Below are 27,631 nucleotides of genomic sequence, written 5' to 3'. Positions count from 1 at the left end.
AGGAAAACAGCTCGTCTGGGTGGAGAAAAATGTAGGAATCTTTCATCTTCTAAAAATGTTTGAGAGACAGTTAAAAGGAGTTTTGATTTACAGTCTGTGACAGAAATCAGACAGCACGGACAGGATGTGGTGGCGTTTCATCGTGTCACTTTGATGGATTCAGCCTGAGGGCACAGTTTCATCTCAACTATTAAATCCACAACTTAGGAAGAAAAATGTAAACTTTAAAGAAATCTATTAAAATGGTTTGGCTACGGCAGCACCAAAGAGATTGTTTCAGGCGTGATGTTTGAGTTTAGGATTTTCTATGATTTAGTCATTGTGTCAGTATGTACTCATGACTGGTTTCCACATACACAATACAAGTAAAGCACACACACACACAGCGAGAACGTGCCCATCCCGTTGATACTGAAGCTAACAGCAGAGCAGCGCCAGCCGAGTCATGAAAGGTTATGAATAAAGCCAGAGCATGTAATTAACCCTGGCACGGCTCTAAATGGTATTTATGTTTTGTGCTCAACCCTTGGTTACTGTAATGTAAGTTACATTCCTTATTGTGAGTGCATTCCTCTGTTGCATAACTGTGACTCAAACACACTGATACCTTCACCTCGCATAATCTATATAGCATATCTTTGTTTATTTGTTTATTTTTTGGGAAACTTCCTGATATCTTCATTTTAATTTAGATGGTGATAACGGAGATTTGCTTGTGTAACCTCGAAAATCTCCAAGATTATACAAATATTATAATGGAGGCCCTTGTGTTCCTCAGTTGTTCTGGAAGCAATGTATGTGGGACCTATGAATGTAAAGATGGACGACGCGTCTCCATCTGCTCCCATTGTACGAAATTGAAGCCAAAATAGTGCTGCCATCTTGCGATGGTGACATTTGGAGCCAGAGCTGCACAGTGGAGATCAGCGGGTGGAGCCGCTATAGCCACTTCTGCTAACCAAAACACACACTTAATGAAAAAAATGCAACCATCCCGCATGTCAGCGTGTTTAACAGCAGAACAGCTTCTTGTGTTGGTCTGAAGCAGATGTTCACAGATATGTAAACTTCAGTGACTGTAGTGATTGTTTTAGTTACATCTCCTCTCACCATCCCTCCTTTAGTCTGTTAATCCAGAACAGATCGGCTGCAGGAGCCGTATTGGTTAACAGAGCTCAGATAAAATAACCAATTAAATATAAACTTGTCAGAAAAATGAACATTTGGACATAAATCAGCATGATAAGAACTAAGTATAATGACAGAAACCATGTTTGAGAAACATTTATTTGTGTGTTTTGATTTTATAGTTTGACTCATGTCCCATCTGTTAACATGGAGGAGGCGGGCTTTATGACTGATACTGCAGCCAGTCAGCAGGGGGCGATAGAGAGGGTTTGGCTTCACTTTTAGGGAGCTCTCATGTCGTCCATCTTTTTATACAGTCTATGTTTGGGACCTATGTCTGCTGGTAGCAGTGTTACCAGAAAGGCCAAATGTACGATAATTTTGCCCATTCAAAGAAACCCACAATAACACTTCAGCGATGTATCTGTCACTCATTGCATCTCTGCGCGAGCGCGGCTTGCAAGCAGCTTCCCTGAATGTGCGAGGATTTATGCAGAGATGTGAATGGCCATTTCAAAAACAGCACCAAGCGTGTGGCACGGCTAAAAGAGTTTCAGGAGTTCTGTCATGTTGAGCCTCATAAACCTCTTAAGTCATCACAGACCCGCTGGCTCTCTCTGCACCAAGTTGTCAAGCGAATGTGCACACAGTGGGACGCTCTGAAGCTTTTCTTCACCAACCAGTGCAGATATGATGCTTTTATTTTGAAGATTAATAACTGAAGGAATTATTTTGTAATGGGCTGCAACTGACTGTGTTGTGTGAAGCATACAGTTGCCGTCTTGTAGAAAGGACAGGACCTCCGTGTTGTTGCTTTAATATAAAGGGCATAGTTTTGCAATTCAGTGTGGTATTTTGACCCTTTATCGTTTTTTTTCATATGTACGATATGTTCATATGTTTTTGGTAAAGGACGATCATTTTAAAGCTGCAGTATGATATTGCTGTATTTTCAGTCTGGCAACACTGCCTGGCAGGGTCAGCCAAGGCTAATTAGTCCCAGCTGAACAACCAGACATGTTTATACAGGAAGACCTATAATCCTTGATCATCCTGATACCAGACCTCAATGACTGTGATGCCCTCGAGGATTCCTGCTTTGCAATTTGTTGTTCAAATGTTGTGGCAAGTTAGCTTGATGATTGTGGCAGCGAAGTCAAGCTTAATAGAGTCTCGTTGGCATGGGCTGACTGATGTGAACAATGTTGAGCTTTGGAGATGACACATATTTGCAACGTCATATAGATATTGTGGAACAATGATCATGGATTGATAAAGAGAGTGGGGTCTCCATTGTAAAAAAAAAACATATTATAGACTGTTTTGTAATGGGGACACTCACCCTCTACGACCATGCTAGCTGCTCTGCAAGGCTGCACTTCTTCACAGTTCTGAACGGGAGCTATACCGAACTATTCTATTCCTGCAAAGTTTGGTGCACTTCTATTTCACTTGCAGAGATCTGCAGCATCAACTGTTATGTATCTGGACAGTTTTTGGCCTTCCATGCGCAATAGTTTGTTCACCTGCTCTGTGTATAACAAAGAGCTGTTGGGCACAAAAGCATTTAAAGGCACAACAGAACATTAAGCTAAATGCTAATGCCTATTTGTTAACAAGCTCTCAATGGCAATGCTAACATGCTGATACTTAGAAAGTATTTATACGATGTCAACCGTCTCAGCCGCGTATGTTAGCATGCTGACATTTGTTAATTACCACTTAACACAAAGTACAATTGAAGCTGAGGGGAATCGTTTTGCTGGTATTTGGTCATTAGCCAAGTATTGGACACATTCTTTTAACACAGTTTGAAAGGGAAGGGGATGGCCAAAGTTTTTACAGTTCATCCTGGGATGGGTCTGGATACATTTCTATTTGAACCGTGAACTTTTGGGAGCCACAAATTTCTGCCGACCATCCAAGTGAAAACTTGGACCTGCTGTTGGTGCTAAAGGAAATGTTAAGGATAATTTGGGTCATTATGATTCATCCTCTGGGTGCACTGTGGATATCTCTACGAAATCTTATGTAAATACATCCAGTAGGTTTTGAGATATTTCAGTCTAAACTCAAGCCCTGGACCAACAGACTGCCCATTGCATCCCACACCGTTACTGTGACTAAAAAGAGCACTACTTAAACAACCATGGAAATATACGTACGTCATATCGCTGAGAAAGATGCTCTACTGATTATTATTAGGAAGAACAATTATGCCTAAAACACAACAGTAGACCAGCTCTTTGCATGTCCCTCAGAAAACTATTGGTGAAATATGAAATCTTCGTGTAACTGCTGATCTTGCATGCATATGTTTTGTAAATCTGAAACACTTTTCTCGGCGTTTCACTGTGAGATGAACAAGATTATGCAGGGATCACTGCAGCAAACCAAATATTTCCTGTCAGCTGAAAGTTCAAACTATGTAAACATTCTTAGCAGGAAGTCCAGCATGTACACAACCGGCCCCGGGCTCTGATAGGGATGTCATCTTTTCCATCAGTGATATTCACTCATTCAGACATCGAGTAACTCAACAGTAATTCAATGGATCAAATGCTCAGACAGCATTTTAATAATACATCATTCTTATACAGCTGCCATTTTCTTCTCACATCGCGCTCAGGATGTAAAGCTGGATTAAACTTTGAATATACCTTACATTTTGAATGCTTCCCTGATGTTCAGCATGCTTTACAAAATACCTTTTTTCCACTCTTCTCTCTTTCCTTAGCCATCATGGGAGATAAGGTTATCTTTGAAATTGCGATTTGTTGTGCATGTAAAAAACAATTTGTATGCTCTAAATTTGTGAAAGAAAAAAAAGTTTTGCAGGTGTAGAAATTATTTGTGTATGTGGACTTAAAATGTGTGCCACAATATTTTAAACTATGAGATTTCACAAAGTCTGAGTTACAGACGCACAAATTTCCTATCTGCATGTGTGACCCTGAAGTTACAAGCTACAAGCTGTGAGTTACCAGCACGAATTTTCACCTTTTCTTTACGCCTCAGCTAACCAGCCAATCAGCTCGCCTCCACGTTGTCCACTGACCATCCAATCAGAGGACACTGAACTGTCCAATCAGGGCCCAACTGATTCTAGCTTTGACTCCATACCTAATAACTTATCAAATATGTTGTCTTTTAAGTCACTGTTCAATCAAGAAGTGGTAAAGTGATAATGATCTGTCAGATTTTCATACAACAGCAGAACAACAAAACAGTCACCCTGAGTGTGACGTCAGAGGAAAATGACCACGATATGGTGAATGAATAATGTGAAAAATAGGCCTTTTTCTCCTTCACACCACTCTTTCTGACGTCACAGGTATTTGTCTTGAATTTTCAAAAGTGACAAACAAAGCAGCTGTTTAGGATTTGACCTCATATTAATGGTTGTGTTTTAGAGGCACGTATCTGTCAGGCTCTGTCACCTGTCAGTCAGTGTTTGATTAAAAGATTTAAATCCGGTTGTGAAAGTTGATCTGCCAAGACTTAGCCCGGCTTTGCACGGTATGGTTTTGCCATTTAATAATCAAACAAAACAAACATAATTTGTTCAGTATGTTATTGTAACTTATTAAAAAAAAAACAGTGCAGGATCCTGTCAGCTGTGCCTCTGGCTGCACTGGTGCTGCTTGTGGTTTATCAAGGTTGTGTCTTCGGTGCCATGGTCACTCCCTGCTGAGTGACAAACCTGCAAACATTCAGTGTCTGCCAGCTGAGTTCGTGTAACCAAAACACTAGCAAACACTGCTTGAATTGTAAACACTGTTATGCAGTTGAATGAAAAAAAATGCTTTTAAATCAGGCAGAAGTTGTCACAGAAAGTCACAGTCTAAAGAGAAGGGAAGCAAATAGATCAATGCACAGCGAAACTTTGACAGTTCCCCTCTGTCTTACAGCTCGGAGGCTGCTGCTGCCAAAAAAAACAGCTTGTCTTAAGTAAGAAAAGGTTGTCAATGACAAACAGAGAGAAGTCTTTGTCAAGCAGCTGCTGTCATTCACAAAAAGGTTTTCATTCATGTGTTCCTGGGAGTGTCTCGAGATTGTTTATGTGCTTGGTGTGTAGGCGAGAGTTTAAAGAGCTACTGTACACTGTAATGACTTATTTGAGCTGTTAACTTTATGATATGACTGTACTGACAAAACACAACAATGCTGATGTTAATATTTACATTCAATACCAAATGTATTTAAAAAACAAAAAAATAACTGCATTTCATGGGTTAAAAATTACGCAACACACCTTCTACTGTTTAAGTAGTCCCGCACCTTGCATGGCCATGCTGACATAGAATAAACTGGTTGGGAATTATCTGTCATTAAATTTATTTCTAAGAAGACTGTTAACATGCTCTAATCATTGCCACTGAGCAACTCCTGCCTCACACATGTACATGTGATATTTTGTTAATTTACAGAGGGTTGGAACCACTCTCAGGAAGTATGCTACGTAAGGGATAACAAAGTGTGCAGGTCTTGTCAGCTTATTACACGGCTTATTTACGAAAATCAATAATTTGACACAATATATTGACTTGGAAATGATTTTATTTATTTAAAAATGATTATCTTTTGGTTTTCTGTTTAAAAATTGTCTGTTACACTCACAGTGAGAGCTGCGTCCACAGCAACAGTTAACTCTGTAGCCTTCTTAGATGAGCTAAGCTAGCTGTTTTTACTCACATTAAAATGAGCTAACTCGACTTTAAACACCGCCGTATCCCGTACTGTGTTCAGTTTAATGTTTACTTCATGTGCCGTCTTCAGTTTCGTAAATCTCCCTGTCATTACCTTCAGTTTTTGCATTGTTTAATCTTTATTGCTTGTCTACACCGTTTTCTTGTCTTTTCCCCTTTGTAAACAGACCAACGTCAAAGTTAGTCAATCTCAACCTCAGTCAAGCTTGACATTAGCAATAAAGACCAGAAACAACTCGTCTGGCTTTGTCCAATTGTAATTTAATCTTCCTACCAGCACCTCAGAATCAGAATCAAGTTTATTGCCAAGTAGGTTGACACATACTAGTAATAATTTGACTTGGTGTCTCAGTGCAAAAACAATGCACACTAATACACCGAGGCAGCCATCCGCTGTGCCATCTTGGATCGAAATCCTCCGAACTAACTAACGAACACTTAACATCTTTTATGCTGAGACAAAGTGTAGCTGTTTCCCTCTGTTTTCAGTCTTTGTGCTAAGCTAACTGAATGCTGCTGTTATCTTCTTTTTACTGTTTAGACATGAGAGAGGAATACATCTTCCTGACTCAGAGCTCTGTCCATTTAATGGCATAAAATCTGCCTGAAAAATAATCATTCCTTAAATAGTTGTTCCTTAATATGAATGGATGAGTTCAACAACCCTATGAATCTCATAACGTATGACTATGCAGTAGCTCACATGTGATGTGTCGTTGGTTGACCTCTTAGTTATTGGGTCAGCTTGTGTCATTGTGTGACAAAGGGAGTGACTAGAGACACATTTAGCAAGTGAATCATTAGTTAAATAGAGTGATTTTGATTTCCTGTTAGTAACTTCTCTGTTTGCATGCAATGACCATAATCAAAGGTCATCATCAAGGTTGTGTCCCAATTGTCTGCAGTCTAAAGAAACTCCTCCACACTTGGCAAGGAAAAAGGATGCAGTGTCATGGGTGCGTGAGAGGTGAGTAATAAATAAACAGTATGTAGCTGACTAATGTCCTATTGAGCAAAACTGGAGGATGACATTGCATTAAAATAGTGACGACTACATTTTCACACACAAGAACACAATGCCGCTTCTGTTGGTTGACTGTGCACATTTGCTGGTCATAGTTGAACACAGGTGACTTTTGACCTTTAAGCTTGCGCTGCCACAGGAAATGCAATCTTGACATGAACTGAAGTGAATGGGAAATTATGCTATTCTCTAGTATCCTCCTCTCCTCCTGACCTCAGTCCTGTGCAGATGCTTTACAACAAATAAGCCTTGTGTTATTTGACACATTGAATAATACACAACAGCTCTTTGCTAATGTAATGATTCATAACACTGGAAAGCATTTGCAAGCTGAACTGACAGCCTGCTTATAATATCTGAACAAATTAATTACTATATCTAGACGTTACCTGTCACATTTGGAGGCAGCGAGGAGCTTGTAACATACTAAAGAATCCAGAATGATCCTCAAGCATTACTCAGCAGAACAGATAAACATCAAAGAGAGTCAGTCCGACAATACAAAGTCACCTGAGGCCAGGCAGTTATGTATCAGGCTTGGTGTTTAGGGAACAGATACAATTAAATTGCTCATAAATTAGAGCTGGAAGCTGAGAACTGGCTGGTGACCAGATCAGAATCATATCTCACTTGACAGGTGTGGTGATGGGCTGTTAGCAGCTCTATTTGTTACCTCATTTGATGTGGCCCTGCAGGGCAGACAGTGTGAACACTGTGTCCTGTCACTGTGATATGATAACATCAGTGGCAAATCCTTGTGAACCTCATCTTTTCTTTCCAAATCCAAACTACTTTATCACATATGATTTCCACATCACTCGTCAGCTCTCGGGTTTTATTGAACATGCTTGTTTGAATGCCGAGCGGCCGCAGAATGTGGACGGACGAGAGGAGCGGATAGTGTTTAGTTTCTGTAAACATGCAAGGAGAAGGAGTGGAAAAGGAGACAAGGGCAACGAGCCAATTTTTTGTTGTGGTGTTTACGAGTGCTCACATCCCAGAGATGGGTGGATGACAAGCAGAGCTGCCCTGTAGGGATCAAAATTTATCTAAGCCAGGTTACACCCATTGGCAACAAACAACTCGACTCCTCTCTCTCTCTGTCATTCTCACACACACTCTCCAGCTTACACGCATCCGTGCTTCTACACATACCTACAGCAGCGAACATGCACACACACGGATTGCAACATATACAGTGCATTTGCCAGGTGTGGCAAGTCCCTCAGCGGTTTCTATCGTGTCTCTGTAATGTTTCCCTATCATGATCACCATCTTTAATCTCCTGCTTTGTGGGGGCCTGCGAGCTAGAAAGCTGTTGGATTACTGCCTTTACTTATCACACATGCCAGCACGGCACACAGCAGCCGTGCTGTTAACTCTCTTAACTTTTTATTACCTGTGCATGCCTTGCATAACATGTACGTGCACTGCTCACTTTTCCTCTATTGTGTATCACTGTGCCAAGGAGACACATCAGTTAGCGCTGCACATAACTTGAAAATAAGCCATGAAACTGCACAAATACATGCCTTGGCTCCGTCACACAATAACCCACATATTCACATGCATATGCATACAAGCAAACATAAACACATAAGCCTAGGAGCCAGATGTGTGAGCCCTCGTACGTTTCTTTTTATCTCCCTGCTTGTCACTCACTGAGTTGCATAAAAGAGCATGTTGAGACACAGAGATCAGACGTTAGAGTGCTTCACAATACACACGATTAAATCTATTCCCACTGGTACAAAAGCAGGGCCGGTGGCTGTGTAATTTACACCGCTGTCCAGCGGCTATGTCAGCACTATCAGGCTGGGTGTCGTCATCCTGCCTCCGTTCTCCCACTGCGTGTAATGAATCCAATGTGTCTGAGCCTTGGCATGCACAAATGATTAACTGGTGGCAAAGAGAACTGACTAAGGAGATAAAGCTTGGCACACAATAGCCTCAGTGCTACACGTGTACCTGCATAACCAGAGCTTCCTCACGCAAGGGAATTATTTATCTCTGCCGATCATTCTGTGTCAGATTGTAGTACTCGAAGAGGTGTGTAAGTCTGCAATAAATGTGTCATTTTGCAAGTTAAGTCCCTTTGTGTGATTGTGACCTGATTGAATGACTATCAAGGGTTGGACAATAATAAAGTTTATCCCATATTGATGGGGAATGAAACTATTGAAAGAGACTAAGGGGTGAAGAAAGTAACTTTAAAATCATCGCCCTCATTTCTCTGCTCTATAATACGCATTGAAACAAAATATTTTGTTGTAACAAGAGGCAGAGAAACTGTGTGTGCACAGAGCAGCTCTTTGGGTAGTTTTGTGGCTGGAGATGGATGGTTCACCCGTAGGCCACATGGAAGCTAGGTGGGCTAAGAAAGAATTCATTATCATACATTATCAGAGGGTCTGTTAGCGGCTGGTAATAATCAGCTACATTCACATGCTCTCCTCTCATCTGCTTAAAAACAAGCGCTCTCCACACATGGCATGGTAGAGGTTTGGTTACACAGAAGAAAGTCCTGGCTACTCCTTCATATAGGAACTACCAAACATAATGCATCCATCTCCCTCCTTCCTTCCTGGTATTATTGTCATAACGGTTCGGCACTATTAGTTCAGTGACGAAAAGCACAAGAGTTCCCTGAACTGTTGGAGTCAGAGGATGCAGCCAGAAAATGCTGCAAGCACTGGTGACTCTTCATACCAAAACAGTCCTGGAGCGTGCTGAAGGTCCACTCCGGCACATGGTGAGACACCTGAACACCGCACCCGGTGACAGTGACACATGAGCGGCACAAAGCTGCACGTTGTATGGACATGCTCACCAGGGTTGTTGCCACAGCGTCTGTTTGTGTTATGGCACGATGAGTGTCTGACTTGTTTGAGTTGGCACAACTTGTGTGGTGGGTTTCAGCAATCATTTAAATACTTCTCTACCTTCCAGGAAAAGGTGCCCTGCGGGCTCAAAGGTTAACAAATACTACTTAAGCATTCATTTTATTTAGTACCTTCATCTTCTTTTTATGTATTCTAATAAATATGTTATATGTTATAATGTTCTGGACATATGTGATGCTCTTCTTCAGTTTTTTTCTCATTCACCCGAGTGAGGGAGGAGGTTAGGATTTCTCCATCACTAGCTGATGATCTCTTCTGAGAGATTCAGGGGCCAGGAGGATCACTAAGATGTTTGTTACGATTCTGAAAAACATTTTCTTTCCAGTCACTGTTGTTTTTAGGATGGTTTTGTTTTTGCCTTTAATGATAGGACAGCTGAAGAGACAGGAAATATTGTGAGGAGAGAGTGGGGAATGACACGCAGCAAAGAGCTGAGGGCGGAACTCGAACCTGTGACCGCTGCGTCCAGGACTGTAGCCTCTTTATGTGTGACGCCTGCTCTACTATCTGAGCTAAACCAGCACCGTCACTGTTAATTTTGTTGCAACTTGAGTAAAGCAATATCAACATTTCGTCCCTTTGCTAAGGATCGGTATTGGTTCAAGACTCTGAATACAATCAGTTGCAGCGCCAGGGAATTGTGATTGAGGAAGCTATCTCTTTAAAACAATTAAAAGGTCTTAATGGTCACTACATGGTCATGTAGACCTTAAAACTCCTAAAGGTTTCGGTACCAAGCCTTCATCAGAGAGTCAAAGTATATGGCTATATAATTGATAGGCATGTCACTTTATGTATAACACTAGGTTAATTTATTCTATACATTAAGAATTAACAAATAAAATACAATTAAAACGATCCAAATTATAGTCACCACAAAAAGCATCTGTGGCTTTACAAAACACTCCTTTAGTTGGTTACTTTATGGTAGAGCACATTTAAATCAGGGCAGTAAAGCACAACTCCTGCTAGCTAGCAGCTTCCTGATAGCTGTAGCTAACATTAGCCTGAGGTACACAGCACATGACACAAGTAGCTTACTTTAAGCTCACAATACTAACTTACAGTATTATTGCAGTTGTCCAGGTCCAGATGCCTTTTGAATTAGACTTTGAATGACCATCACTTGGATGACTGAGAACCTTCACAGACGTTCATGCAGCTCGTTCAGACAGTCCACTCACCATGTCACCATTATCCTCCATGTTTGTAATAACAATGTCTCCACCACGTTAGCAATTAGCATCCTCATCACTGTGATTAGCCGCTGTAGCTCGCCTTTTAGGATACCTGTCATATTAACTAGCGTTCAAGAGCACTTACACTTCCTGAGTTCACACCAGAGACAATTAATTAACCTTTTTTGCCTGATAAAATTATATATTTATTTTGTATTGTGTATCCTCTCTGGTTATGGTTTTGGATAAATGTGAGCAGCCAGAATTCAGTCTCACTTGTTACGTGTAGGCTTTTGTAGCATGAACAACACAATCATTTGTCTGTCTGTGTCAGAACATTTCCTTTTTCTTGTTTTTTCAGTGTGTCATTCTTTCTTTTCACAACACAGTCATCTCATACTGATGTCTGCCGTGTCAGAGGGCAGACATTTGTCGCTTCCGTTCCTAACAACCTATGTTTGGTTCAGCAGGAAAAACAATGATGCTCTTATAGCAGAGACAGTTTGGCAGATTGATGCACAATGTGGTCAGAGTTTACTGGAGTGTTTGTGTCTCCTACCACCAGGAAGTTGTTCCTTAAATTTCAGTTTTAGTTTTATAACTAAACCAAGCCTTTAAAAAACAGGCAGTAGATGAGAAAAACTAAAGTAAATCATTTTGGATTCCCTGTGAGCAGTGTCTGCATGTAGCACACTTTGTTTCATAATTTCATGCATTATACAACCAAACCGACGAGGAAGAAGTGTTGGGACTCCTCTTTAGACACATCCAGCTGGAATGGTACAAATGCACCGTTGGCCTACAAATGCTTATCAGCAACCTTTTTTTTCTTCTCATTTGGCACAACTTAGCGTGCTGTCTAATAAAAACGGCCGATGACTGTTTTGATAGAGAAGGGTGACTGATAGCTCCCTCAGCTCTTTTCTGTACACAACCTCCCGACCCTTGGCTCTGTCCAAGCAAACACAGTCTGCACGCAATGCACAATGATTAACCCGTAGATCGTCTATTGGAGGGAGACTCACTCAGCAGGCAAAAAAAAAAAAAATAGTTGGCATAGTTTCCTGTCTACAACTTGGGTCCTGTATTTCTTTCCCTTTGCCCCCTTCTTTAGCCTACTCTGCTTGATATTTCTCTATTAAAGCAAGAACCAATTAATGGTTCTCTTAAAATTTGGACGTGGATTATAAGGTTTACATTGTACACAACAAAAGTATTAATCTAAGACAAAATAATTTTATGCATCAAAATTGTACTTATGCCTTTAGGCGTCATATATGCACAAAGATCTCCAATAGATATCAGAGAGCTGTGCAATGGCTGAAAGATTGCTTTATGCATTCATAGCAAAGTGAGCCAACACTTTTGATGTTTGATTTCTCTGTTAAACACATCCAGGATGCATTTTAATGTAACATTTTGCTTGTGTTTGATTAGCACTACTAAAACAGCACATTTTGGTACACAATATTTATGACTTTTTATTTGTAATAATTAGTAATACTTTTTTAGGATATTGCTTAATCTCCAACCTGAGGATTTAAAAAAAACATTTGCTCAGTGTATGTTTCACTTTAAGCCAGCTTTCAAACAGAACTACCTCATTTCTCGTTTTTGCCATCCACATGTTGTGCTTCATTTAACCACAGCTCACTGTTTACACACTGAGCCACAGCCGTGGTAGAGCCAAGAGCTGGTCGTCTCTCAACTGGAAAGTTGGCAGTTTATTCCCTGACTGCTACAGTCCACATGTCAAAGTGTCCTTGGGACACGGAACCCCAAATTGCTCCTGAAGTCTGTTTATGAATGTGCATCGCTCATGATTGGAGATTATGAGTGTGAAGGGTGAATGTGACATGTAGTGTAAAAGCACTTTGAGTGGTCAGAAGACGAGAAGTGTGTTATATAAGTACAGTCCATTTACCATTCACACATTCACAGACTTAAAGCTAAAGTGCAAAACCCGAGTACAGCTTGTTTTACCACAAAGTTCACTAAAGCAACTTGAAGGTAAAATCATAATAATCACAATAAAAGTTATCAAGTAAATTTTAAGTCTTTAACTTATGACAGTAATGTGCTTCTAATGCACACCATTACCATTACCATTCCCATGCAAGCAATTACACATTCCGATATAGTCCCCAGAAAATATCTCAGAGTGAGACCTCTCTGCTGAAATCCCTCTCTGTGGTTTAACCGATAGATGACGGCCCCGTCGGTTTGCACTGCACAGAATGAAGGTTGTGGTGGGAGCAACGTGTGTGTGTGTGTGTCGGGGGCAGAAAAGGTTAATATGCGCCATGCATGACTTGTTTTGCGTGCCAAGCTTATCCATATCTTATTTCCCCTATAGAGGAAGAGGATTGGCTGCCAGAACAAATGCCCATACGCTGCGTTTATCCTATAGAGAAGAAATGGGCTATTAATGAATGAGGCAATCACAGACTGATGAGAACGTCTGCTCACTGCACCAACACGTATCACGATACACTGATATATACATTATATATTGTGTATTGTCTAAATTGTCTAAACCTACATATTATACAAAATATGCATATGAAATAATTTCAAAGATTTTGCTCTGGTTGGTAAAAGTCATCACGGTCAGATTAGAGATAACACAATATTTATAAATTAAAGCAATCAATCATTGATTAAAAAAAGGCGTTAAACACAAAAATGATTGCCAATTTGTTGTTAGAACTACATTTTTGAGGTGTTTCTACACTTCAAAGCACAACATTAAGCCATAAGGCAACATTCATTGTGAGTCTGCAATGACAATTGCCATGTACGTGCCCAGTATTTATCCGCTTTTCAACTCTAATCCTGAGGAAATATTTGCATCTTTAGTTTGTGTTCTGTTTGACCTGCTTCACCAACTTTCTCCTGTTGTGAACTTTGTTTCCTGTGAGAGCTTCCTGTCTCATGCTTGGGTTAGAGTGAGCATCTATTTACAAATGTTTGGTAAAACTATATAAAATAAATTACCTAAAACAAAAGGTGTTTAACAGCTGCACTGAGAGCTGTTAATCCTTTGTGGGTTTGTCATTCTGAGCAGCTTTTCAATAATGTTGATAGATCTTTGAATATCTTCCTGAGAGATTGAAGAAAGCGTTGTTGTTTTTTTTGTTTGACCATGGCGCCAGAATGCGGCCTTGGCCAGACAGTTAATTAGGGTCATGACCTCAATTCAGTCAATTTACTCACTTTCAGTAGGTGGATGTTTGTTATGCTGCCTGCTGTCAGGATTCGTCCCACCAACACAAAACGTAATTTGCACACAAGCCAATGTTTTACAAAGGTCCTGATTTATAAAACTTTTGTTTTTTAAATAGGCCTAATGTCAATAGCTTCTTAGAATATTAAAAGATAAAGCTCAAACTCAAAGTATTCACAGAATAAAGTTTATTGAATAAATATCTGTGCCATACCAGCTAGTTCAGGTTCATAGTGATTATACTGTATGAAGTCGAATGCTGGAAAAGCCACAAGCATATTTCAGTTTAGGTAAAGGGACCTCAGGAAAACAAAAAAGGATCAAAGATCTGATAAACATAAAGCCATATAAGATCCCATATTAAGCACTGGACTATACGGATATATTTTCTGATTAATAGATATATTGATTATGGATTTGGATCAGCATTTTTGTACTATACATACATATTATTTTCTTTAACTCATGAGCTGACTTATGTTCACGTATGCTAGAGTTTACCTTTCTTAATTACTATAGTCATGAATAATGATGGGAATAAAAGTGTATTTTAATTCATTTTTAGGGTAATTTTGTTTTAATCATGTTACATGTGTTGGTTTCATAAAGCCTTACATTTCTGATTTATTATAGGAACATTTTGCATTTTAATTTCCATCATTGAAGGTGTTATTTTTCATCCACATTCATTCCTCTGCATGAAGATGAAACAAAGCCAACGTTCCCACACGCACAGCGTGTCTGGCGGCTGCTTTCGTGCTTCCTCCCACAGTGGGTCATGAGTTAAGGGGTTTGCTTTATGATCCAGCCTTCCTTGGTCTTGCCTATTTACGCTCAGTTATGACACCTTCGTGCTCCGCTAGAGAGGGAGAGGTGACAGAAAGATGGATGACCGAGATATTTCCGCACGCAACTATTGTTATTGCGGCGGAGCGCAAACACTGGCTTGCATAAGGTGGAGGGGGGAGAGAGAGGGAGAGAGAGAGAGAGGGGGACCATTAGCTCAGTTACTAATCTGGTATTCACGCCTGGTCAGGAAGGGAAGGTGATCCAGAAACCCCCACCCACGCACACGCAGGCACGCAGGCACGCACGCACACACACACACACACACACATACATACACACAGGGCATGTGAGTAGTAGGTTCCCGCTCAGGGCTGCACGGTCTGCTCATGGTTGCGTGTGGAAAACATACAAGCAGCGCAGTTCAGCACATTTTTTATGCTAACGTGGTGACCCTCACTGACACTGTTATCTATCGATTGTCTCTGATTCGACCTGAACTCATGCAAGGTCTATTTCTGTCCCATTACACTGCAGTCACCTGTTGCACAAATCATATGCCTTCTGATGTGCTGACATGCTAGTTTAACTCTTTTCTACTGAAAGGCTATAAAGAGGTTATACTGAGCTCTGTGTGGTGCTGTTCAACGTATTCTGCAGTGAAACAATTTGTTGTCATTTGGGTGGATTTCCTCATAATACTGTAAGACTTTCATCATCATTTATGAGAAATGAGTTGAAACAATGTTTGGAGACTGAATTTAACAGTCCAGTGGTGGAAAGTAAAGTGCTAGTGAACTTAAATACATTGAAGTACATTATTTATATACAGTTTGGAGTTAAAAATTGTACTTAAGTGCTTCAGTGTGATTCCTTTCCATTGTTTATACTTTGCCTTTGTAAAATGTCCTTCAATAAAAGCAAATATGAAGCATACAGAGCAATCTACGACTGTCTAACTACCAAGGGAAGCGGAAGTGCCGCCAGACAACTTTCGTAACCTAGCAACAGTAACCGCCGTAAGAAGCGCTCTTAATTTGAGGTTGTGGGTGCTGCCAGCGCAAAAACACTGTTAGTGGACACAGGCCCTGATTCTACCTCATTTGCATTCCTGGTTGGAGTCAGTTAACTCCAATTTGGATTCTGTTAGCATGTCAAAAAGTTAGCACGTTGAATTTAAACATATTAACCTAATCATAATCGTCTAACGTCTTAATCTTAATCTTAACCAGGGTTTGTTTTCATCATGCATTCCTTCACGTCACAACTTTCTGTCCACTGGTGCCCCATGGCATACAACTGGAAGCCTACCCTTTTATTTTGCCCCTGCCTGTGCCCTGAGAACACCACTGTCTCCCTTAAATACACCGGAGAATCACACTGGAGTCAAACTATACCAATACTCGTACTAACCTACAAGACAATACACAATCTAAATGATACTGTACATAAATCACTCCGTGGGCGTCCTGTAAGTTGCAACCACAACCCTATGATACAATAACTTTCACACACTGCCTTAATCAAAGCGTTGTGTATAGTTTTACTGTCAGATTGAGCATAAGGCATGCAGCAGATAAGATAATAACGTGGACTGGAAACATGGAAAGCAGTTGAGTGGAGCACGAGATGCCGTGACAAAACTTAACTGATCGACATCTTATCAGTGTCTGGCACAATCATACCCACATTATGGTCCGCCTTAATTCTTGCCCACAAACAGTAAATGGGATATGCTGTAAGTTTATATTGGGTCACAGGCAACGTTCATGTGTGGTGTCATGACCTGCAGTCCAAAATAATCCTATTAAGGTTTGCCCGATCGGGCACACGCAAGGCCAGGAGCCTGTTCACTGATGTCCAGCTGCTCAAAACCCTGTTGCCTTTGATAGTAGAGTGACTGTCTCTTTACATTTATGTTACGGTAAGATTTTCAATTTTACACTGAATGTGAGCGCTGTGTAAGCATTGAAGCGCACACCACCAGTTTTACACATGAAGATCAGCTTACTCTTCTTGAGGAGAAATGTGTGGCTTTAAAGGGAATGGTAAAAGTAGACAGAGCTTGACCAACTAAAAGACGAAAAGTCTGGATACGTCAGTTATTAACTTCCTCTAAAACTTAAAAAAAGTTTATACCTTTTACACTTGAGGGCGTTAATTAGTATTTTATCCAATTAAATGCTTTCTTAAGATTTTATGTCCCGCGACCATGACTATGAATTCTGCCAGGCTAACTAGACTAACGTGCTAGCTAGCAGGTTAGCTTCCCACCCCCATCTCTCTCTCTCTCTGTTGTTCTCCTGGAGTTTTAAATTCTCCCAGTTTTTCCTATCACATGATATGATGAAAGTTCATTCACTTTTCCAATGCACAGAGAACATTTGGCATTCCTCAAGGATCAATTCTTGGTCCCATTCCGTTCTCATATGCTACCATCAGGTCATATCATTCCTCACCTTAACATCTCATTTAACCATCGACGATAAGCTGATGTATTTCTCCATCAACAAGCTGGCCACAGCTGCATAGCTGATGTTGGAAACTGGATGTCACAAAACCTCTTCCTGCAGTTAAACTGAGCACCTCTGTAACAAGTCCAGCCATTGCTTGACCCCAACATTAGATAAATCTCTGGACTTTTGTGCCCCCTGTTTGCCTGCCTCTGTGCCAGAGATGTGGCTAAACTTCAGACTGTGCAAACGTCCTTCTCACATCACACAAGTTTTGGCCACTATGCTTTTGTTACCTGTTACTTTACAAAATCTTACTCATGTCTAACAAGGCTTAACATGCCTGACCCAGAGAACATCAGTGAACTTTTAACTTTTTAAAGTCCTTAAAAAAGCCTCTTAGATCCGTTGGGTTAGCCGTGATGGCTGTTCCAGAGTCCAGATTAAAGACAAAGGGGGATTGAGCATTTGCTGTGCTGGCACTTCAGCTTTGGAGCAGTTTTCCAGTTAGTATTTGTTCTGCTGACACTGTTTCTGCTTCTCAATCCAGTCTTAACATACATTTTACACACTTCCACCTGACAGCTATTCTCAATTGTTTCTATAATACAGCTACAGTTTGTGCAACCACTGCAAAATTGTGTCCTTGTACTTAGCTGTATTTGTGTTTTTAAATGTATGTATTTGTGTTTATCTGTATGCACCATTGGAAATCAATTTGTGCTCCTAGTGTGACAAGTGCTATACGAATACAAATATTATATTAATTGATCGTTCAGAACAGCGCTGACAGCGTGATAGAGAGAGAGCTGCAGGGGCCTTTAAAACCAGCCACCATCAACCCACTCTGGGTTGTTGTAGCACCAATGTTGAGACCAAACCTACGCATACGCTTTGTGTGGGGCACCTGTGTGCTCAAAATGTTGATGCTTTTATGGTAAAAAAAAGAACTTTCAAACTCTTTTCAAGGTATGTAGGATAGTCTGTGTTGGAGCCGTTTCAGTTGTAGCCAGGGTGGCGCTGTGGGTAGCCATGGGAATCTATTTAGGTGTCGGACTAATTGCTACAGGTGTGGCGCACAGTGAGTGTGATTTAGTTTGGAAGTTTTGTTTAATAGAAAGATACAAATATAGAGATATACTTTGTTAAAGTAAAATAAATTGATTGACATATACAAGTTTTTTTGGTGACACCAGAAGATCACCGAGACACACGCCATCTACACCGGAGCCAGGAGCACATGACTGAACAAAACCAAACAGTGTGTCAATAGTCTGAAAGACACTGCACTGTGTTTTGTCTACTGGGATGGCACCTTAGAGTTTACTTTATCATGTTTTGTCTACATTAGTTACAGTGGTGTAAAAGCCAAACAAAAGATATTTTGTATGTGTCACTCTGCAATAAAGGCCTGTTGCTGCCAGGAAGATGGAGGAGTGAGATGGAATTTATACTCGACTGGTCATTGAGGGGAAATTCCAATTTTTTCCTGCTTCCACTTCCGTGGTGTTCACAGCTCACAGCAGTGGTAGAGATTAGGTAAAGATTTTAGTGCAGCTGTCTCTGGGATTTATACAATTACCATATAACATTTGAGAGCCTCACCAACACATAGAAGTTAAACAATGTCTGTTGTGGAGATGGTAACAAAGTCAATGATTTCAATTGTGTAAACACTCCAAAAGCATCTCTGAAACATTGAGTTAAACTTTATCAAAACTTACGTTTGATTTTCTACTGTCATGGCCAAAATAAAAGATGTATGCAGACTTTATTAAAGGTGTTACATGTCGTCCTGTGAGGTGCATTCATTCATTCTTTCAGCCTGTTCTAAATCATGTAAAACTTCACAGTAAGAAGTCAAAACACGCTCCTGACAGCGGCAGTATTCAAAGACACTCACACAGTGAAACTGAGGTACACACCTGCTCTGAAGGTGTGTGCGTGACAGGCCTTGCGTGAGTAGAAACTAACAACCTTCACAGTCATTACACCTGCTTTTATGTCCAAGAATTCTGTCAGAGGTATATGGCTGAGGGCAAAACATTTTTCTCTCTTTTCCCTTCCTCCCCAGCACTATGAAACTAACACCAAAGTCCGGGCCTGTGTCCGGCTCTGTATCCTGACCGGACCTGCCTCTGCTTTCACTGTGGTCATCTCTGCACATACAGTAGCATTGCTCTTCACTTCCCGTAGTAGCCTGTAATCTCTTTCATCTTTTTAAGAAGTTAGGAGACTCTCCCAGCTGACTCACATCCACATCCTTCCTCTTGTGCTCCCCTACTTTCCTCCTGGGTGCTTTTTCTCCTGCAGGAGCAGCTGCTTGTCAGGTTTGATGTCTAGAAATCCAGCCTGCCTGTTGAGAGTTACAAAAAGCCCAAAATGTGACTTTAAATGGCGAGCAGTTTTCAGTCCAGCTGTGCGACGTTTAAAGTAGTTCTGTCTCCGGCTGTGAATTTCACACACACACACACACTCTCCTGCAGCCTGAGCGCTCTCTCCTCAGGCGGTCCACAGTCAGACTCTCACCTTTAATCAGGTTCAGTTTCATCCCGGAGGAACATGATCGCACTCACTTAAACGCACCGACCGAGGTGTGGATCACATTCACTTTGATCGCTGGGTAATTTACTGTAACAGGAGCTCATTTGGAGCTCTAGATTTCACATTTATTGAGGTTCAGTGACATAAAATAAGACGAGTGGCTCTTGCTTTGTGGGTTTATAACTGCTGAAAGTTGGGTTTTCTCCTCATCTGTGACCCACAAGAAGGCACCTTGAGTGTAAAGGAGCTTATAACAGCACCGTGTCCCTGAGAATCATGTTATATCTCAACAGGCAGTTTGGCATCTTGTTTTGACTCAGTTGTTTTTTCACTCTGAGCTTGGTATCTTATATGGTGTATAACTGTCTAACTTTTTGTTATAATTCTGGGTTTTCTCTCTCATAATGTGATGCTTAAAAGTTTTATATTAAACTCCCAAAGTATCTGTCAGCCTTGTATGATCTTATTACGGTAGAAATATGTAACTTTTCCTTGTGCAAATCATCTAATCTGCTCAAAATGACGTGTCCTTTTCGTGAAACCTGAATCATTCTCCCAGGCTCCAGTTCGGGATCGCTGCGTGACAGAAAGTGTGACTAGTTCACCTTGTGTTATAAGTTCCAGTATTCATAACTTGTTTTGTCCGTTCCGTGGGTTCTCGCCTGTGTGGCACGGCCCCACCATGTTGCATGACTGCGATGAATGAAGCCTGAGTGGCAGATTGCATGACTCCAAAGCCCCAAGATCCTCGCATTTACAGAAGCTATAGCGCGCAAATATGTGCACCTTCGTGCTCAGCAGGGGAAAAAAAGCCTCGCGTCCTGCGCTCTTTGTTCTGCGAGTTTAAGACCCTTGTGTCTTTTCCAGAGGCTGCTGCCTTCGCGTGACTTGACCAAGCAGATTTAGGATTGTCCAGAAGACCGAGACCCTCCCCTCTGGACGGCTGCTCCGCTTCTCACGCAACCTGCAGCACCAGAGGCGCAGCCCCGAGGCGCACGGCGAGAGTCCCCGGAGAGTCAACACACAGCCCTGGAGGATCAGGAGAGCGGCGAGCCGCGCGGATTACGCGGAAAGACGGAACAACCAAAACTACCGGCCAGACTTTTTTCCGTAACTCTAAGTTCCCATTACGACTTCTGGGTCGCAGCAAGATGGCTTTTCTGAACGTTCTGTGTTTATAAACACAGACAAGTAACTTAATGCAGGAGTTGAAGTCTATGCCTGAACACATTAATAGAAACCCAAACCATGATGTACCTTTTTTTTTTTTTAACCCTAACGGACCAAAACATCTTCAGTTTCATCTTGATATCAGCTCTTTCTTTACATAACTTTCTGTTTGATACTTAAGCTTAAAAAAATAATCATCGCTCAAAAGGCAAAAGACACACACAAGCAGCCTAACAGTTTATATGAAATTGTTATGATAAAGTCCATAATAAATCTCATTTTAATTATGGCTGTAAAGTCCGTTTTTCTTTTCTTTTGTGTGGTCAATTTATTTCTAATATGAGGAGAGAGCAGAATGACTGTCTCCTTCATGTCGTTTGAAATTGCATATTTAAAAAACAAGAGTGAGTGATTGAATCAAAATCATAACTGGTATTTACATTGTGTTACATAATATCACATTATGTAGTATTTCAAATTAAAAGAAAAGGGCTGACCCTCTCTCTACATCTCTACCTGGTTGTCATGGGGATATATAAATCAAAGTATGTTCTTTGGTTGGTACTCTGCTTACAGACGAGATTTCCTTTTTTAGGACGTGAAAGTTTGTTTTTTAAAAGACCTGTAGCCTGCCGTTTACGCTTTAGTCTTTCCTCCATCCATTCTATGATGAAGGCTTACCTGAATCTCACATACTGACTAAATACATCTCTCATTAAAATAAAAACGTAAAGCCACACTGAGACGTGATGTGACGTAACATGCTATCTCCCATGTAAAGCTCCGGATAACATTAAATAAACATACAGAATACAGAAAATGAGCCTCTTGGTGACACTAAAATCATCCTACACCACACACTGAGCCTAAAGAAGCGGAATAAAAAAAGAATTAGAATAAATAAGGAAACATTTCAGACATTGGAAAACAGATTAATCGATATAAAGTGGATGTTTGTTCTGGATCGAGCATGATTTACCATACAATGAGTCAAATTTGTTGAAAATCATAATAAATAAGTTCAGCTTCTGGCAAAAAAAAACTGAAATATGATCAAATTTAATATATAACCACTTATAAAATCCTACTTTGCATCACACTAGACAAAATGCAATCATGTAGACAGTCACAGTTATTGATAGTGGTGGCAGAAAGTGGAGGCTAGTTTAGAGTAAAAATCCACCGCAGACTTTAACAGGCGCAACACCTGCACAGAGTGGACCGAAGTTAGACCGTGCAAATCTTGCGTGTGACGGTGTAAAGTTCTGGAAAATGAATCATGTTATAACTCTCATTTGAAGTGATGCTTATAAACATCCAGTGGCACAGAGATTACTTTGCACGCGAAGCGCTGCCGTGTTGTTACCACAGTGTGTTACCACAGAAAAGTTCTGCGTGTGTAAAAGCCTGGAAAGGGGACAAAGTAGCATGATACTGAACTCATCTACCCTGGGTGGACTCCAGCAGTGCTGCACGATTGCCCCCCTCCCGCCCTCCCTCCCAGCATCCAAGGGGAGGTGAGGGTTTGATCACTGCGCTCTCACGCAACTGGTCAATCTTTAACTCCAGCGGAGAGCCAACAGGTACAAGCACGGCACGGCATCGCACTGTTTGATCAGGACTTAGACCTGCCCGCTGGTTACTGCGGCAGCACCCAGAAAACTGAGAGGGACATGAAGTCAACATTAAGAGGCGTCATGACACTGTTTGTAGAAGAGAAAACTGTTTGCATTCAATATGATGTTACAGTCACTTTTCCACTCGCGAGATACAAACCTGTCTTCTTTTTTTGACCAATAAAATCAATTACAAGCTTCCACAAATTATTGATTCAAGACACTGTGAGATCACAATATCAGCTCAGCAAAGGGTTAACTGAGCGATAACAGAGGTGCCCCCCCCCCCCCCAACAACGATATTATAACTACAATAAAAAACACAGTAACAATAAAGTTTTGATTCATAATGTTGCCGTAATCGGCGCTTGAGAGTGATTTCCAACACATGACATTTTGGTAGTCAAGTGGATTAGATGATAGGCTACTTATGAATAAAGTTACAGCGCCAGCAACATTGGCAAAGATGCGGTTAAATCAAATATTTTACATAGGGACTGGATACATTTAGTTTATTTTATTGTTTCTATGGTAACCTATATTTTGCACAAAAAAAAAAATCATATATCCCTTAAAAGCTACCTGCAGAACTAGGTGACATGCATTGAATCGAACACTGAACTGTTTTGTACTGGTGGAGACTATACTGAGCTCGCCTGTGACGGCTGTGTCTTATCTGTCCGCAAACTATAAAACATAAAACGCATGTAGGCAACACAAAGTTCTGCAGACCTAAAACTCTGTTTAAACTATTGTGAAATTTAAGATTTCTTCACTGACATTACGCTTTTAACAATGTCTAATCTCGCACGAACACAAACACCACACACACGCACACACACACACACCCACACACACCCCTTTTCCCCGTAGTTGACTTCATTCATGACAAACAGAGAGAGAGAGAGGGAGAGAGAGAGAGATTACGTCATGAACAGCAGCCAATGAAGCTGTGCAGCGCACTATAAAGCAAGAGCCCATTCTCTGTTTTGGGGACATCAAGAAAGTAAACTGGGACATAACTCAACTTAATGACACTTTTATTTCTCTGAAACGAACCTCTGAGACCAGAGCAGAGTTCTTCTTTTACCCTCCACTAAGGTAAGCTTAACATGAAGACGGATGATTTCTACCTGCAGGCAATGTCACAGTGATAAGAGCAAAGTGCTGTTGGAAGATTATGCAAGCAAAGCTGTTAAAAAGAATGAGCTTGTTGTTTAAGTTGCAACTTTTAATGTGCACATAATCATAAATCATTTTGTTTTATTAGTGACTTTCTATGCCATAGTATGTTGGCAAGAAACTTTACAAAACCAACTACTCTGCAAGCCTACCACTTGTACAAAGAGTTTCTGTGCAGCATGTGAACCTTTGGAGGCTAATTTATACCAAAAGCATGCCGTGGGACAGTTTTCAGTTCTTAAAACTTTATAGTGCATGTCGTCAACATGTTGCACAACACTTCTTTCTCCCTGCCCTCACTACTCTAATGCCCCTCCTATTTAATTTCCAGGTTGTGCAGAAGCCAGAGAAAGGAAGGAGTTGTCATAATGGCGCTAATGATACTACCACTCATTGGATCAGTGTCGGTTTCTGAGACTTTGGTGGCCTTGACAACAGTGTGTCTGGTCTACCTGATCCTCAAGTTTTTCCGCACTGAGATTCCTGAAGGGCTTCGTAAACTGCCTGGACCAAAGCCCTTTCCTATCATTGGGAATGTGCTGGAGATGGGCAGCAAACCTTACAAGAGTCTTGCTGCCATGAGCAAGCGCTACGGAGACGTCTTCCAGATCCAGATTGGCATGCGCCCCGTGGTCGTTCTAAGTGGCAGTGAAACCGTCCGACAGGCTCTGATCAAGCAAGGGGATGACTTTTCCGGCAGACCCGACTTGTACAGCTTCCGGTTCATCAACGAGGGCAAGAGTCTGGCCTTCAGCACAGACAAGGCTGGTGTCTGGCGTGCCCGCAGGAAGCTGGCCTACAGTGCCCTGCGCTCCTTTGGCACCCTGGAGGGCACCAACCCCGAGTACTCCTGCATGCTGGAGGAACACGTCTGCAAAGAGGGAGAGTATCTAATCAAGCGGCTCAACACGGTCATGAAGGCTGATGGCAGCTTCGACCCCTTCTGCCACATTGTGGTCTCTGTTGCTAATGTGATCTGTGGAATGTGCTTTGGCCGACGCTACGACCACGATGACCAGGAACTGCTCAGCTTGGTGAACCTGAGTGACGAGTTCGGCCAGGTGGTGGCCTCCGGTAACCCAGCAGACTTCATCCCTTTCCTTCGATTCCTGCCGAGTGCAGCAATGAAGAAGTTTGTGAGCATCAATGACCGTTTCCTCGAGTTTGTGCAAAAGATTGTGACAGAGCACTATTCTACCTTCAACAAGGTACACAACACACTGAATCATTCATAGAAATGTACCCTAAATGTTTCCACTTATAGTCACTGCGTCACATATTTATTCTGAGATTGTCCAATCATCTCTTTTCAGGACAACATTCGTGACATCACAGACTCCCTCATTGATCACTGCGAGGACAGGAAGCTGGATGAGAACTGCAACCTCCAGGTGTCAGATGAGAAGATTGTAGGAATCGTCAACGACCTGTTCGGTGCTGGTAGGTTGAACATCTCTAAAAGTGGATTGATCTGATCAGAAGTGACCTCCCCATAAATTCAAAACAAAGGCTTGTTCTAATACGCGGTATGTTTCTGTTCTAGGCTTTGACACCGTCTCCACTGCCCTGTCTTGGTCAGTGATGTACTTGGTGGCTAACCCAGAGATACAGGAGAGACTTCATCAAGAAATTAGTAAGTTCTGCTTTTCTATCTATCTCACAGGAGAGTTTAAGTCTGACAACTGAAGGCTTTGGATGATATCGAATATGTAATTATTGAATGATTAGCACACATATTGCTGCTCTCAAAGAGTTGATTCTCTAAATGAGTAGCCGTGTGAGACAGGACTTTATTGCAACTTCCATTCTTATCTAGATCTAACGGTCAATTATTTATTTTCATCTCCAGAGGACAATGTGGGTCTGGATCGCACTCCTCTCCTCTCTGACAAACCCAAATTACTCTTATTGGAGGCCTTCATGCTGGAGCTCTTTCGCCACTCTTCATTCCTTCCCTTCACTATCCCCCATTGGTGAGTTTTATCTCTGTTAGATGAACGAGAGAACAACACGTGCCCATTAAAAGAGATGGTAATATGGATGTAGATGTAAATATTGACATTAACACCTCATTCTCTTTTTTTTCAGCACGACAAAAGACACATCTCTGAATGGCTACTTCATTCCCAAAGACACCTGTGTCTTCATCAATCAGTGGCAGATAAACCATGATCCGTAAGTACTATTTGTTATATTTTTCTTTTCTCTATGCCTATGTACAGTTCATACATCAGGGCTGCCCAGTACAATTAGGAGATATGGCTTTGTTAAAGCAGAGGAAGGGTTCATGCCTTGTTCAAGGGCACCCCAAGGTAGTAGCGTAGGAAGATAATAGCAGTCCTTAACTACTATCAAACCCACTAAGCTGAATGATGAGATTAAACCTCTAACTGGTCACGGACCTTATTTTTATCAATGTGGATTTTTGCACAGCTTATCTTATTTCTTCATTCTCTGCACTTTTTAGTGAGCTGTGGAAAGATCCCTCTACCTTCAAACCAGAACGCTTCCTGAGCCCCGATGGCACAGAGGTCAACAGGCTGGAGGGGGAGAAGGTGACGGTATTCGGCATGGGAAAGCGTCGCTGCATTGGCGAGGTCATTGCAAGACAGGAAGTCTTCCTCTTCTTGGCGATCATTGTTCAGAAGCTGCAGTTCCTCTCAAAGCCCGGAGAGAAACTGGACCTGACCCCCGAATATGGTCTCACAATGAAGCACAAGCGCTGCCACCTAAGAGCCACAATGCGAGCAAGCAATGAGCCTTGAAGCTATTTTTAATATGCAATTTAGCATTCAATATGTGCTATAAGTTGACTCTAAAACTGTATGGCTCGCAGTCAGGTTAAAGCCAGTGAAAGAAGCATTTATCTCAGAATGTAAGGCACTGGATGCTGAATTTGAGCTACAGAGCTTATAGCATTGAAGCAAATAAGTGATTTAGCTTGCTGCAGATTGTCAGAGATGTCCTGGTTTGTATGAACATATCTCTGTTTTTGATTCTCTCAGAGATATTCCTGCACATGATTTGTGCTTCTAAATGAAGTTTAAGACAGAGTTGTAAAACACTCAGCGACTAAGTTAATTTAAATTAACTGTTCAACTTTGGGACAAACAGTGTGTTTTACTGGATGGGCATTACTATTTAGACCTCTGCGCCCTGCATTTTTCTTCTGTGACGCAGGGCTCTGGATAAAACAGATATCACTTTTTGATACCATTTACACGTATAAGCTAATTAATCCATTATTATGTGGATGTAATACACTGAAGCTATATTTGTATCCCAAAATGTGATTTTGTATGTATATCAAGTTATTTGTATTTTTTAAAATAATTTTTATGTGGCTAGCGTTTGTATATATTTGAGGAGAAATAGTTTTGCTGTGCATCTATATGAAATGTCAGGACACCAAAAGCGTTCAAATGAATTAAGAAATATATCAGAAGTCTACAAAATGTTGTATTTCTATCTCAAATGACATAAATGAAATGATGTCAATGATTGTATAAGATAACAGGGCATGTGATCTGAGTCTTTTTAAGCAGCCATACAAATAAAACAATAAATATGTTGCAATTTAAAAATCTTGTTCTGCTGTTTGTTTTATTTAAAAGAAAACTACTTCAAACACAGTAATATAGAGATGACCAACACTTAAAGATGAATAATGTGTCAAAAAAACTGAATTCATGTCACAATATATCCGAAACTC

At 41.0% G+C, this 27,631-nt stretch overlaps 1 protein-coding gene across 1 annotated transcript; it reads left to right on the top strand.

Moving 5' to 3' along the window:
* Positions 1 to 23,744: 23,744 nt before the first annotated feature.
* cyp1a (cytochrome P450, family 1, subfamily A) lies at positions 23,745 to 27,497 on the top strand. The gene is made up of 7 exons (XM_069658046.1): positions 23,745 to 23,838; positions 24,251 to 25,127; positions 25,233 to 25,359; positions 25,463 to 25,552; positions 25,769 to 25,892; positions 26,008 to 26,094; positions 26,387 to 27,497. The coding sequence occupies exons 2-7, from the start codon at positions 24,288 to 24,290 to the stop codon at positions 26,682 to 26,684; spliced, it is 1,566 nt and encodes a 521-aa protein (XP_069514147.1). The 5' UTR covers positions 23,745 to 23,838; positions 24,251 to 24,287; the 3' UTR covers positions 26,685 to 27,497.
* The last annotated feature ends 134 nt before the right edge of the window (positions 27,498 to 27,631 follow it).

The sequence above is a fragment of the Semicossyphus pulcher genome, unplaced genomic scaffold (assembly GCF_022749685.1).
Source record: "Semicossyphus pulcher isolate SPU_LCO1_2020_fin unplaced genomic scaffold, fSemPul1.0.p SCAF_1, whole genome shotgun sequence".
NCBI classification, from domain to species: domain Eukaryota; kingdom Metazoa; phylum Chordata; class Actinopteri; order Labriformes; family Labridae; genus Semicossyphus; species Semicossyphus pulcher.
This window is presented reverse-complemented; position numbering and strand designations above follow the sequence as displayed.